The following is a 14,196-nucleotide window of genomic DNA, read 5'->3' on the forward strand; positions in this document are numbered from 1 at the left end:
TCAACAGAAATTTCTTGATTTATTTGTTTTGTTAGAAAGTGAACATGTTTAACGGTTGGACTTGGCAACTCTCTCCAACTCGTCCTTCTTCTTGATGGCATAAGAGTTAGATGAACCCTGCAAAGAGAGAGAAACTTAAGTTTAACACGCCTCACAACAGTTTCTCATATGTGTCAGCTCTGATCACTAAAAAGGTTCCAACATAATTGGCAGGATGTAATCAGAGTCCACTAAGTCTGTTACCTTAGCTGCATTGATCAGCTCATCAGCCAGGCACTCAGCGATGGTCTTGATGTTCCTGAAAGCAGCTTCTCTTGCTCCCGTGCACAGCAGCCAGATGGCCTGCAAGACGAGACGGAGCACACGTTAGTGAGGTGAAACGGGTTAAACTCCAGAGACATGACCACAGGCCAGCAGTGAAATGTATCTGAGTTGGTGATTGGCTGGGCCACGACAGACTACAGCCAATGAATAAGCAAAGACTTTTAATCTACGAGCACTCTAGCACACCAAGACAACAGAAAATGTCCAGGCGTGACTCTAGCCTCGTTTAACACATCAAATACATGAAAAAACAGTGAACCTTTTCTAATTTATTTTCATGCTAAAACTGTTGAAGATGGTGTTGGACAAAGAGGTTTTTCAGCATGGAAGCATTTTTTGGTACTTCTGTCCTTTTTGACAGAAGGACACTGGCACTGATGATAATCAAGTATTTATTTACTTACACTGGAGAGGCTATTAATGAAATTGTTAAAAATAAGACTGCCACAATCTAAGAGACTAACTGCCTTTACTGTATTCTATATGCCCAACAAGGTGAGAAAAGACTGAACCTCGCAATTTCTAACGATCACTAATAGGAGGGGTTAAAATGTTCAGCTAAGTGAAGCCAAACTGAACTTCTCAGTTTAGCTTCGCTTCATATTTTCTGTTTTGATCTTTCCGCTTGAGAACCACTCTTGTATGCAGACCTGACAGTAATAAAGGTCATGTGCAAACCAGGAAAAAAACTGAACATGCATCAAACTTTACATGTCCTAAAAGATGCATTAAAGTCATCTAGTCACATGATTAGACATCAACAATTGCGTGGAGGTAGAAAAAAAATTGTGCGTTTGTTACCTGGTTGACTCTGCGGAGGGGTGACACGTCAACAGCCTGCCTCCTGACGGTACCAGCACGACCAATACGGGTGGAGTCCTCACGGGGTCCACTGTTGATGATGGCATTGACCAGGACCTGCAGGGGGTTCTGGGAACAAAGAGGTTAAGAAGATAATTTTTTTAAAATCAATCCATAACATGTAGTGACAGAGATCCATTAGTCTGGACACCATCTGAAAGCTGACACAATCTGCTGTTAATCCTTGTGTTTGCTCCCAATTTTCTTACTCAAAGTTTAAAGCCAATATCACATTTACCCTTAAATATGCAGATTAATTCTGGACCCTTGTCTGCTTGGCAACAACCACTGCAAAACTCACTAAAAATAATAAACAATCCAGCAACTGTCTAAAAAAAATGTTTTCAATGCTGAAATACTGTCTTAAAACCCAGATGGAATTCAAATTTGAAACATTTTCTCAGCACGCCGTGTCTAAATTAAGTTATTTATATTTTAGTTATTATTGAAAACTGCTCATACCACAGTAAGATCCTGTTCTCTGTAATTTTCAATAGTGTTTTTCATCGCATAAGGAACCATTTATTTTCTGTAGTTATAATTAAGAATCTCTTTAACAGTGACACATACTATAGCAGTGCTATGAAAGTACCTCTCCAGTCAGCAGGTGGATGATCTCGAAGGCGTGCTTGACAATGCGAACGGTCATCAGCTTCTTGCCGTTGTTGCGGCCGTGCATCATCATGGAGTTGGTCAGACGCTCCACGATGGGGCACTGAGCCTTGCGGAAACGCTTGGCGGCATAACGTCCTCCAGAGTGTGGCAGGTACTTGGCGTACTTCTCTTTCACAGCAATATAATCCTGCAGCGAAGAATGACATCTTTAAGCATCATTTTCTGTTTTAAGTTGAAAAACAGCATCGTTAAAGGCAGATATTGTGTCTGAGCTGGTGATTGACTGGGCCACATTAGACTACAGCCAATGAATAAGCAAAGACTTTTCCTCTGCGAGCACTGTAGCACACCTGGACAACAGGTGAGTGTCCAGGCGTGACTCTAGCCTCGCTTAACAGCACAACAGTGAATCTTTCACACTGCCGCTCACCTGCAGGGAGATGTCGTTGATCTGGACATCATCGGTGCTCCACTTGCCGAAGAGCTTGATCTCTGGGGTCTCAGCCACAGCGGGGGCAGTCTCCCAATCGGTCACTGAGGAAACACCACAACATTACTGGCACATTGTTTTAAAAATTATAATTTCAGGACTATAAATGACAAATATGTCTTTTTTCCCCCCCCAACATTTACACGTAAGAGTTTGGGTTTGTGAAGGTGGACCTTACTGCAAATCTGTGGCCTCTCTATTACATTTCTATGTGACATAAGTCTTATAAATGGAACTTTATTTAACGAATTTGTGTATAATGAATGAAAACTACTGTAGCTTGACTGAGCTGCTACTCAATGTTACGTTCAAACAAAGTGACGTTAGCTTTCCAGCAAAAAGCAGAAAACCCCACGATTTGACACTTTAATAGGAAGCACATTTATTCATATTAATAGGAGATTGAGTAACTGTTTGGTCAGATTTAGCGAAGCAATGACAGTCACAAGTACAGCGAGGCCGGAGATGAAGCCTGCATCACGCTAACACTAGCAAACTTGCGCCACAGCGGATTCTAAGCTTACAAACGTCTATAAACGGGCGTAGGTGCGCGTTTAAATTCAGCATCAGTTAATTAGTAGGGAAGAAATTAAGTTTAATATAGACATATTTTGTGAATTAGTGTCCTGAATTTGACATCTATCGGAGCCGCTACTCAACGTGCAGAATCCACATGTGCTACAGAGCTAGTCGCATGCTAACGCTCAGCGCTGTTGTGCTGATACGGAAACATTCGGAGGGAATAAAAACGCCATTTCGACTAAACTGAAGTTTTCTGTACGAATTTCCAGGACAATGGAAATCCACAGTGATTTTGGATACGCGTCCGTCCCTTTTTCACGATTTATGAAGCAAGTAAAAAGTAAAATTTTCACTCACTTGTGTCTGCCGTTCTGTACCACACTTCTCTGAGACGGAAAAGGGCCTTTTCGGGGCGCCGTGTACAGATATCCGGTCCGGCGTTTGGCTGCTTCCGGCGTACAAAAGCTTATGGGAAACGTAGTCTTTTTTTTTTATGTCATTATACATTAATAAAGCTGCTGCTGGCCTTTTAACTTTCACAATTGCTGTAAAAACAAGCAGTTATATTACATCATATTTAATATTATTTAGTTTTAGTTATTTTTCTGTTTAAAAATATGTTTTAAATTAATTTTGATTGATTCAGACGTGTACTCTAGAATATTCTTCAGCTAGTGATCACTACATTTATATTTTGTATTTTGCTCAGTAAAATGGCAAATTATATATATATATATATATATATATATATATATATATATATATATATATATATATGTATGTGTGTGTGCGTGAGTGAGTGTACGTAAGGCAAAAATACATTTTGTAGTCTTAACAAACTGGAAAAGTCCGTATTTGATATGACCACCTTTATTCTTCATCTCAGCCTGAAGCCCTTTTAGACAAGCTTTCTTGTCATTTCTTTAAGTAGTCTTCAGGAATATTTCTCCAGGTTTTTTGAAGGCTCTTCTTTGGAAAACAAAGGCAGCAACGCCTTTGTTTTCTGTCAGGAGAATCCCACAATGTTTCAATGTTGAGGTCCAAACTCTGGGGAGGCCAGTCCATGACTGATAATGTTCCACTGTGTGTGTTGTTGTTGTTTTTTGTTTTTTTTTAACAAGTATGCTTTTAATGCACTGGCAGTTTTTTGGGGGATCATTGACATGCTGAAAAATGAAGCTCTTGACAATCAGATGGACAATCAAAATTTGACCATACTGTTCTGTATTCATATTCAATCAATTTTGACAAGATTCCCAATACCACTGTCTGAAAAGCAGCCCGAGACCATGACAGAGCCTCCACTGGCTTTACACTTTGCTTTAAACACTCATTGCAGTACCTCTCCCCTGACCTCCATACAGATAACAATTTGAACCCAAAAGAAATCTAAATTGTTTTTTTTTTACTGACTCATCTGTTATGTGCGAGAATAACAGTGGTTCATCCAGTAAATTTTGCGCATTTTTGTGCTTGAATAACTCACAGGTCAGGATTAAGCAGCTTAACAAAAAACAAACAAAAACATTCATCTGGAAATGATCAGGTACAAGGACTGGATTGCAAATGAGTCAAAAAGCAGCCGATGTCCAAAGAAAAACTCTGCAAGTCCTTCAGAAAGCCTGGAGAACTATTGTTCAAGAGCCTTTAAAAAATTACAATAAAGTCTGGGTCCTTGGAAGCAAAATGTACAGAAAAAAATCATCTGGTTCACAAGACCAGTTTTGGCTTTATTTATGTGTGTTGTTAACTGACAGGACAAAGCACAAACACAAACAATGCTCAAAACCGTCTTTTATTGAAGACCTGACAGCATTTGACACCTGTTCATTTATAACACAAACACGGTAGAAACTGTTAAAATAGTACTTTATGTTTTAGGATTTAAAAAAGTGTCCATATCCACAGTTATTATTTGTTTAATAAGAAAACTAAACAGAGTGGGACATCCCTTCTATCCACATCTGATGCGGTCAGGTCAGCTCTGGCTTTGCACGAGCATACATGAACAACAGATGCAATAACATTAACATAGTAGCTTGAACACAGATAAAACCATCCCTATCTCAACAACATCCCTTCTCTTTACAATGTGCAATTCATCCTTAACCATTAAGTTTCTTTTCTGTTTTATCTTTCAAATACACGCTCCGCTTTTTGTCCTTTTGAGAAATATAAGAACGACAAGTATAAATTAAAAGTATTACAAATGAATCCCTTAAACAACAGAAAAGAAGGAACATGAATGTTGCTAAAAGGCCTGAGATATCTAAATGTGATGGGAGGTTCGGTGGACCAGTAAACACTAACATATCACTGCCACTCTCTAGTCTTATTATGCCCAATGCCACCCCTCCCTATCATTGTTTTTAGCACCGTCACTAAAGGCAGTGTGTTGTAGCACTTTGGTAATGGGCATGAAATACTGAGGCATGTAGGGGGGAAAAATTAAGGCTTCATCTACAAAAGCGATGGAGTAAAGCTCCAAAGCACTGCATGATAGTTACAATAAACTGATGATAAGATCGGAGGCTCACTCTGAATTAGACACCGGGGTTAAAGATGGGGGAATGAAAAACATATAAATGACTCAACGCGAGACGAGCGGGGCAGTAAGTCTCAACATGTAGACGACTTAACGTCGCTCAGGCACTGTCGTGTTTGTGTGGCGGCTTTGAGGTATGTTTGATGGAGCAGACGCACACTGTCTGATACACTGCATGCTTTTAAAGTGATAAACTAATATTTTTATTCAAATAAAAAGGGGCATGCCGCCAACTTTGCTGATACAGCAACACTGGTGAGCTCAGCTGGACAACTACAGCTCACTTACCTCAAAGCCCGCATTAAAACTGGAGGTTTGCCATGAAACAGGCAGGAAGAACGTAACAACAAACTGGACTCACACTTGTAAATAAAATTCAACATATCCTTAATCCTCTGCTACGATGACTGCTTGCACTCTTGTCCCTTGCAATGGTACAATGAAAAATTGTTGGAGTGCTCCTTTAAAGTCAGAAAAGCAGCTAAAACCCCTTCTGACAGCCATCAGCAAACAGGCAGCGATGTGCTGGATTTCTCCAAAAGCAACAATGTGGGTTTTTTAAAATAAATACGTGAAGGAGAAGTGTAACATTTTGGGAAATGTGCTTTTTTTCCCCTTTATGAATCAAGCCTTGGTCGAGATAATGCTACAGGTTAGATTATGGTAAAGGTTTCTCCAGAAAATCTCATCCTTTCAAGCAGTTTGAAAAGATGTATGGAAATCCCTGATCCCTGTACTGATACAACCCACCCAAACAAGAACAAGACGTGCACGACAAGCCGAAACTACACCGCAGACAGTATAAAACATGGACGTATCTCCAGGGTTGGATAAATTAATTCAGTTCTGAAGGTTTTATTGTTTAAAAATGTTAGTTTTTATTAGTTTCAATCTATGTAGACATCCACAGTCTCAGTAAACATGTCCGTCCATCATCATGTCCTCTATTTTTTTAATTCGTTTTAGTTCATTTTATTTTATTAATATGTAGTTTTAATTTTTAGTTTAGTTTTAGTTATAACAACCTTAGAAACGTACATCTTTCATACCATCTACGTATGACGGTGAGGGCCGGACTCACGTTGTTCGCAAAGGTGACATCAGTGGGAATAAATGGAGAGCGTTAGCTCAACATAGCAGCTGAAAGCCACTAGCCTGGATCTGTGTTATCATTAAAAATGAATTAATGAATTGCATTAAATCTGCCTACCAGCACTCTTAAGCCCACTGAATAACATGTTAAATAATTTTTTGTTAATGCACCCAAAAATCTAATTGTGATGGTGATATTTTTGGGGTTTTAAAATGCTGGCAACATTATGTTGGTAGCTGGACTCCAGGAAATATCTGCAGATTAACCATTCCTCCAAATGTTTCTTACATTTATAGAGTACATATTATTTATTAAAGCAATCTGCAGTGTGATACTTTCTACTCTCCTTAACCTCATTTTTATTTTGTATTCTGTTTTTTGTTTTTTTTAAATCACTGTCTATGTGTGAAATCTCACAGCATAAGGTCCTCAGTAGGCACCTGTGATACTTTTACCACTTTTACTTTAGCTATGTTGTTTAATTATTGCAGACTGAACTATTTTGTACTCTTTATTATGCTATTATAAAACAAAATTTGAATACAAATCAACAAAGTATCCATCTATCAATCTGTCAATCATGACTGTAGCCTTCCTGCAGTACCTTCTTAGCCCACTAGTAGTCGCCACTAATAGTTGCCAATGTCATTTTACACTTACTTTATTCAGACAAATAAAATAAACAAGTTAGTGAGTGAAGTTAAAAGTGCTGGTTTTGTCCTTGTCACACACAAGCAGGCTAGATGTTTCCCTTTATTTCCATTATTTGTGCAAAGCTAAGCTAACCTGCTTCTGGTATAGCCTAACATGTACTGTACACATAAAAGAGAGAGAGGTAACAAAATTTTTCCCCTAATGTTAAACTTTCTCCTTAAATGTTAAATAAGATGAAAATGAAAGACGGTTTAAAATAAATCCTGACATCACCAAATGATCTTTCACAGCTGTAATCCCCCCAAAATATCAGCTCATGTCCTACAGAAGACACTATAACCGAGGCTGTAGAGGTCGACCGTTTTTGTGTGTTTTTCTGTGTGTCCGTCTGCATGTGTGTGCTGTGAAGAGGTTTTGTGCTACACCAGCCACTTCTCCATGCATGTGTGGAACACGGTCTTGTTGGAGTGCCACCAGATGTGCTGAACGCCGGGAACAGAGCAGAGGATCAGATCTCCGCGAGCCGCCAGCGTCTTCAGCCCGAAAACATCTCTCAAGTACAGCTGGAAAAAGAAAACACAGCACAAGGGAGTCATTAATAAATCTACCGCCTCAGATTTTTGGTGGGGTTGTGCATGTATTTTTCTATTCTTTAGAAACAAAGCACATGCCTTGCTCTGGGAGGAGCACCTCCATAAATGAGACATAGATAAAAGATGGCTCTGCTTTATGACAAACCCATTAACGTGTCAAAGACATCAGAACAAAGATCTTTTTTTGTTTTGTTTTGTTTTTGTGTTAAACTGAAAAACATTTTAGTTTCTCATGATTTATTCTGGTAAGAATCATGGTTTCTCCTTTTTATAATTTATATATTTATTCATCATTAGATCTCTGCCACAGTATGTCTTTCTCCTGTCTTCTTCCCCTCATCCCAGCTGGTCACGGTTCCTAAGCCTGATTTTACCAAAAGTTTCTTCCTCTTAAAAGGGAGTTTTTCCTTCCCACTGTTGCCAAGTGCTCGCTTATTGTCTGATTGTTGGGCGCCCTTAGAGGACTGTTATTGTGAATTAGTGTTATATAACTTATTTAGAATTGAATTAAATGACCTAAAAACAGATAGAAATAAATGAAAAAATGTATTCTGACTTTCACTCACATCTTGGTGCTGCATTTCAACAACCGTCTCGTTGTCGTCATAAAATCCAAACTGGCTGTAAAGACATGAAAGCAGTGTGTTAGCATCACATGAGAGTCATCAGATCATCCACAGTTACACGAAGCAAGATGTCATTGACAGCTGTGACCACAAAGAATAAACTGAAATCCCTTTAAAGCAGAAAATATGATGCAGCCTTGTTTGATCTAAAGTCTTATTTTAATTATTTTAGCACCACAATGAGTTTAAATATATTATTTTTGTAAAATTTCGATCTAAATTCATTTGTTGCAACTTTCACAAAGTCCAAAAATCTTTTTAAAGATATCCATGTGTGTGAGATTTCAGGGAAATAAAATCAGAGGATGCTGTCACCTCGACTGCCAGGGCGTGATGACTCCATCGTCCGGTCCTCCAATCAGTACCAGCTTTTTGATTTTGAGGAAGTTCTTCTTCCATTCTGCAGATGGCAAATAAAACACACCTCATGGCTACTGTGCACTTTATCTGAGTCATTTTGATATAAGTAATTACTCGTTACACTGAGTAATTTTTGATAAGGGTTGTTGTTGATTGTTCTTTTTCTGACCTGTTGAATTTGGGTTGGGTCTCTCACTGTTGAGCAAAGCCAGATAATCACTGCTGTTGACATAGAGGTCTCTGTGGTGGGGGTCTGCAGACAGGTGAAAAGCAAACACAATATCAAACTGCTCGTTTATGATTTTAAAGTCCGAAAAGGCAGGAAAAAAAAGAAATTTGACGACTTCAAAATCTGTGAGAAAAAAGTAATCCTGGAGTCTCACCGTTCCAATAGTTGCAGATGGATATCATCTGACCTAATGCGGTGTAACACAAGTGGTAGAGGTTTGACTTCACAAACTGAGGGAAGAGGTACTTTAAGTAGTCTGTGTCTGAGGGGAAAGAAAGAGGAGCGAGAATGATGACCAAGTCAGAGAATAAATCAGTCCACAGCACGATAAAGTATTTCTGCAGTCTTTCTCTTCACATTGCTTCACAGCTTTCTGCTAACTGTGTCAGTCTGCTGACTGATGCTGGAAATAGCTGCGAGCTCTGGCTTGTCACCAGAGCAGCAAGAGTGATATGAAGCAGTAAGGCTTTGAGCTAAAATTCTCTTAAAAAAAACAATAACTTATAAAAACAGGTCCAACAACATCAGTCTTACTAACTCATTGTTGGGTTTTTACTCCCTAATTTACGATTTTGCTGATAATTATCAGGCAGCTTCTCATCGTGAGATCATGAGAGTTTTCATTTTACAGCTGTCAGATATTGACACTGGTTCACTAACAGGGTATTAGTAGATTCTCAACAGAGAAATACTGATTGCATTTAAAACACGCTGCTGAACTAAGCTCTCCATGTTGGACCCACCTCCGTACTGCCCGGCTTGAGGTGAGGACAGGGAGATGAAGGAGTGGACGTTGTGGTCAGACAGAGTGGAGAGGATCCCTCTGCAAACCAGACCGCCTGTAAGAACATCAATAAAGACACATGTTTGTGTAGCTTTTCAGAGAGCAAGTCCACCTTCCAACCTTCTCATTGAATGTTATATAACCCACTTAGATAAAAAAGTGCCTCACAGAGCAGTGACAGACAGATAACTGGTCAGCTGACTGTGCGTATGTCAATTTCCCAGTGCTCAAAGGTCTTATATCCAGTTATTTTGATTGCAAACTCCATTTTTGATCATTAATTCGTCAAACAAACCTGAAGAGAGTTAGCAACCCACCTCAATTTTTTTTGACAGGCTAATTCAAATCAGGAAGTCAAAATCTCTTTGCAAATCAACACATCTGTTTAGCAGAGAAACATCTGTTCTCTCGTATTAACACATGTTTTAACCTTGTATCATTGTGACGTTTTAAATTCTAACAACACCTTTATTGTCGTTTATTGTGCATTTCACTGCATCCAGTAAGTTATTTTTAGTCTGTTTTATTTCACTTTGTTGAATTTATTGAGCCATTTTACTTTATAGAGACACTCTATTGTGTTACAGTCAGCTTTTTGCATCAGGTTCTGTACTTTATTTAGAATTTTAGTTTAAATATGTTTACATAAGCTCCTTTTGAGGACTTTATTTAAGCTAACTTGAATGTTGTGACCATTTGTGCTAGAGTCAAAATTTAAACAGTTTCAGAAAGAAGAGGAGATGGTTTTACAGGGATATTTGGTGCATCGCAGTAGCACAAAGCAATAATAAGGTGCTGCTGTCTGAACACAGGCAGAAATAAATTAACTCTTCACTGGTCTGATGAAGAGCAGCTTTTCCTCTGTAGAAATGTGAAAATTGAAAATAAATCAATATTAATAATTTAGTTAATAAATAAAGTTTGAAGTTGAGCTTTTTGATTTTTCAGTTCTTGGGGTGAAATCTTGTGTGATATCAGGTTTTACTCCTGTCCACAGTTTTTGTTTTCGCAACCGGTTTATTTGAAATATTCAACGCATTGCACAGTTTGGATTTAGAACCCGTCTCACCAATAAAATCCAATAATCACATTTTTCTGACACAAATCTTAACATTGTGGTTAACCAGACAGAGCTTCTACCAGTGAAACTCCATCTGGTGTCCAGAGATTCTTTAAAGATCTGATCTCCTATCCCGATCCTCCATTTGCCACCAGCCAGGAGTTTTTTCCATCGTCTGTGATTTCTCAGTGAACATCTGATTAGGCTCAATTGTCTTGGTGGATGTGTTTCGGTTGAAGTCTGGAGAACCCGTCTTCCCAGTTAGTCCACCAGGTTATGCGTGTTATTTCTAGCGTCAATTAGTTTTAATGAGCGTGGATTGGCTTATCCTATTCAGACACGGAGGGGGCTCGCCCAGGGCAGGTTGCACAACCATTCACACCCATATTCACACCTATGGGCTATTTTGACTCACCAGTTAACCTGACATGCATCTCATTGTACTGTAGAGTGAAATTCAAACTCGAGCTAGCAGTACATTAGTCAGTGTGGCGCTAAGACTTTGTGTCATTTTGTCATTTCCTCTCACAAAGATGCTCAAGTTCTGAAATACTCGAACGAGGTGTAGAAGCTACTTTTGGCTCGTCACAGCAGGTAGGCCCACATGTTTGAGACACTTTTCCTTACACAATCCCAAAGAAATGCGCGTCTCCTCCCAGGATCGAATGTGTAAACCACTACACCACTGAGCCACTCATGCGACGGTGACAAGTAAACATTCCACAATCAAGATAATGCTTTTCTCATAAAGACAAACTATTTTATCAAGAAGCACACAGAGTAAGTCCATGTTTTTTTCTTTTTGGTGTGCTCTCTTTTCACAGAAACATGCTGAGTGAAGAGAATCTTGTTTGCATTACTTGTTCCTCGGGGGGAAAATTTACATTGAAATACAATATGGCGTTGCGTGGTAGGAATTTCCAGCAGCTGACTGAAGCAGAAATCCTAAAGCAAACAGATCATTAAACACTCTTCCTGAAAATAAACCTTCACAGCTAATAGTGTCGCTCTGATATCTCCCTCAGCGAGATTGCCAGAGAAACCATGGACACATAACTGCAATTTGCACTCGCTCACCTTGAGAGTAGCAGATAAAGTGGACCCCATCTGCTGCGTTTTGCATTATTGGGTAGATAGCTGCCTTGAATCCCTCCACCTGTTTCCACATGGGCTCCAGGCTCGCGCCCCTGTCAAACAGGTCGATGACGGTCACGTTCGTCCCTGGATGAGACTGCAGGAGACGGAAGAAGGAGATGGTTTCGCATCATTTAACAGGAAAAACTCACAGGAAGCACAGCGTCTAAGCGATTTGTCATATTATAGCATTGAACAGCTACAAGAATCAGCAACGTGCCCTCAGTAACTTCAGATGCCGGTGCTGTCAGTTATCCTTGAGGATGTTTAAGCTTCTGAATCACTGAACTGCAAATTAACTAAAGCAGAAAAAACAAGGCCTCAGATCCGCTTTTGGTATTTTAAGCCAACCACAAAGGTCTCTTCTGTGGTTTCCAGAAAAAATAAATAAAGAGGAACCTAATGTTGGTTTTAACCTCTTAAACCTCTCCTGACATGTCCACAGAAACTCCAGAAATATCAACACACAAGTCACATCAGCCAGGTATGGAAGCTTGTTCCTGACACAGAAAACAAAAAACATCATTTTTATCTCAAAATCTAAACTTCAAACTTCTCAGAAAATAACTCAAAATTGAGAAAATTATTTGAAAATCAGTTGAAATTTTGAGATAACTAGATAACACTTTTTTTCTGAGGCAGAAACAAGCATACATAGCCAGATCATCTGGTGAGAGTTTGACAGTTTCTATAGGTGTGTGTGTGTGTGTGTGTGTGTGTGTGTGTGTGTGTGTGTGTGTGTGTGTGTGTGTGTGTGTGAGGAGGTTGTAGTAGAAGATTAGTAGTAATTAATCACTTTATCATTGTGAGTACTGAGAGACTTCAAGGTGCTTTAGTGTATCTATTATAAAGAACATTATTTTTCTTCTACACTCGCAGTCCAGAACAGGTTTATTTCAGTTAACTAAACCTCAATAATTAAAACTAAGCATGAGAAATTTAACAGAAACAAAAATACAATTTGGTAAAGTAACTGACAGGATATTATGCACTTACAAAAAGTCGCTAAAATAAAGCAGAACGCTTTAGTCTTTGTCATTTTCTCCCCATCTGTGAGCAAAGCCAGCCTGAGGAGACTGTTTTTAACATATTTAATCTTACCCCAGACATATGCAATAAAAATTACAGGAAAACCAAACACAGCTCTGGAAAGTAACTTAATGATAGTAATAATACAGTAATAATACAACTCTGATCGGTGTTATATTACAGCACAATAACTTCTCTATAATGAGCCCGTTAATTGTATGATTGCTGCTTTATTTCTACATCAACAAAGCAGAAAGTACTTCATATTAAATCACTAAATAATGTATTACCCTTACCATAAAGCTCGCTAACAGCAGATGCATATTGCACGGTCCACGTTTTGCTGATAAACATGTGGTGATATAACCTGTAAGGCCTGCAGGATTTACTGTAAAATACACCTTAACTATCCCCTGAATCAGCCTCTCCGTTAGCCCCGACACTCACCTCGTTAATGAACCGCTGTAAGTTTATAAAATCCCCTGAGCTGTCGAACAAACCGTGCACGATGATCACCGGCTTGTACCCGACCACCGAAGCCCAGAGACACGCACCGAGCAGCGGCCACAGCAGCCCGGCTGCCCCGCTGCTGCTTCTCCTCCTCCTCATCCTCAAGCTGGCACAACCGAAACCCTCCATCACAACTTAAAGTAATAAAGGCGAGAAAAGGTGTTGTAAAAAACATAAAAGCATTAAACTGTTGGGTTTTTGCTAATGTGGCATTATTCTGGGTCCAGTTGTGCTCCTTTAGACGATGCTGTTTCACGGCCAGCGCTTCTCCGTGAGAGTGCTCAAAACACTCCAGGAAAAGCAGAAACACTCCACAGCTGGTCCCTGCTTTTTGTTTTCGTTTGTTCCGGTTTTAAATTACAGGTGAAGCGGCCGCTACTGGCGTCATTTCCTGCTTCCGCTCGTCCAATCAGCGGGAAGCAGAGCGCTGCCCCACAGGGTCACGCGCAGATACAACATAAACAGTTAGACTGTTACACCGTGACGCGAGTATGTAACATAACAAGCTTTGTTTACTCTTTAATGTGCAGCTTTAACAGTGTCTCTCTGATTTTGATCAAATTCATTTAATGCTGGGCTGTGCAACTCAAATATTTTAATGCTTTTAACACAGTGTATTTATTTGTTGCTGCCAATAATGTTATAATAAAATGCAAATACGGTCTTCTGCTCCTTGTCAGCCATCAGGTTAGTTAGCCAGCAGCTGCTTGTACGCCTAGAACTCAAGGTCCCACAGGACCTCAGCCCTGTTGTTTTCAACCACCTTG

The 14,196-nt window shown here is 39.4% G+C and overlaps 2 protein-coding genes and 2 non-coding genes across 4 annotated transcripts; all 4 read right to left on the reverse strand.

The window, feature by feature from the left end:
- rps5 (ribosomal protein S5) lies at nt 1-3,292 on the reverse strand. The gene is made up of 6 exons (XM_086279781.1): nt 3,170-3,292; nt 2,231-2,334; nt 1,778-1,987; nt 1,126-1,254; nt 244-342; nt 1-117 (listed from the first exon to the last, which is right to left on the reverse strand). Coding segments are annotated over exons 1-6 (612 nt in total). The 5' UTR covers nt 3,171-3,292; the 3' UTR covers nt 1-48.
- Nucleotides 420-551, reverse strand: LOC147303653 (small nucleolar RNA SNORA3/SNORA45 family). The gene has a single exon (XR_015127052.1). It is a non-coding gene; the product is annotated as a small nucleolar RNA SNORA3/SNORA45 family (small nucleolar RNA).
- On the reverse strand, nt 2,060-2,192 carry LOC147303654 (small nucleolar RNA SNORA3/SNORA45 family). The gene has a single exon (XR_015127053.1). It is a non-coding gene; the product is annotated as a small nucleolar RNA SNORA3/SNORA45 family (small nucleolar RNA).
- A 1,299-nt stretch (nt 3,293-4,591) lies between the features above and the next one.
- ppt2b (palmitoyl-protein thioesterase 2b) lies at nt 4,592-13,816 on the reverse strand. Its single transcript, XM_086279191.1, has 8 exons — nt 13,367-13,816; nt 11,834-11,987; nt 9,656-9,751; nt 9,067-9,174; nt 8,853-8,936; nt 8,639-8,723; nt 8,264-8,318; nt 4,592-7,667 (listed from the first exon to the last, which is right to left on the reverse strand). Exons 1-8 carry the CDS (start codon nt 13,556-13,558, stop codon nt 7,524-7,526), a joined length of 918 nt encoding a protein of 305 aa, XP_086135317.1. The 5' UTR covers nt 13,559-13,816; the 3' UTR covers nt 4,592-7,523.
- Between the last annotated feature and the right edge of the window lie 380 nt (nt 13,817-14,196).

The sequence above is a fragment of the Aulonocara sp. 'chitande type north' Nkhata Bay genome, linkage group LG22 (assembly GCF_057382095.1).
Source record: "Aulonocara sp. 'chitande type north' Nkhata Bay isolate Kocher_YH1m ecotype deep benthic linkage group LG22, A_spYH_male_GT1.1, whole genome shotgun sequence".
NCBI classification, from domain to species: domain Eukaryota; kingdom Metazoa; phylum Chordata; class Actinopteri; order Cichliformes; family Cichlidae; genus Aulonocara; species Aulonocara sp. 'chitande type north' Nkhata Bay.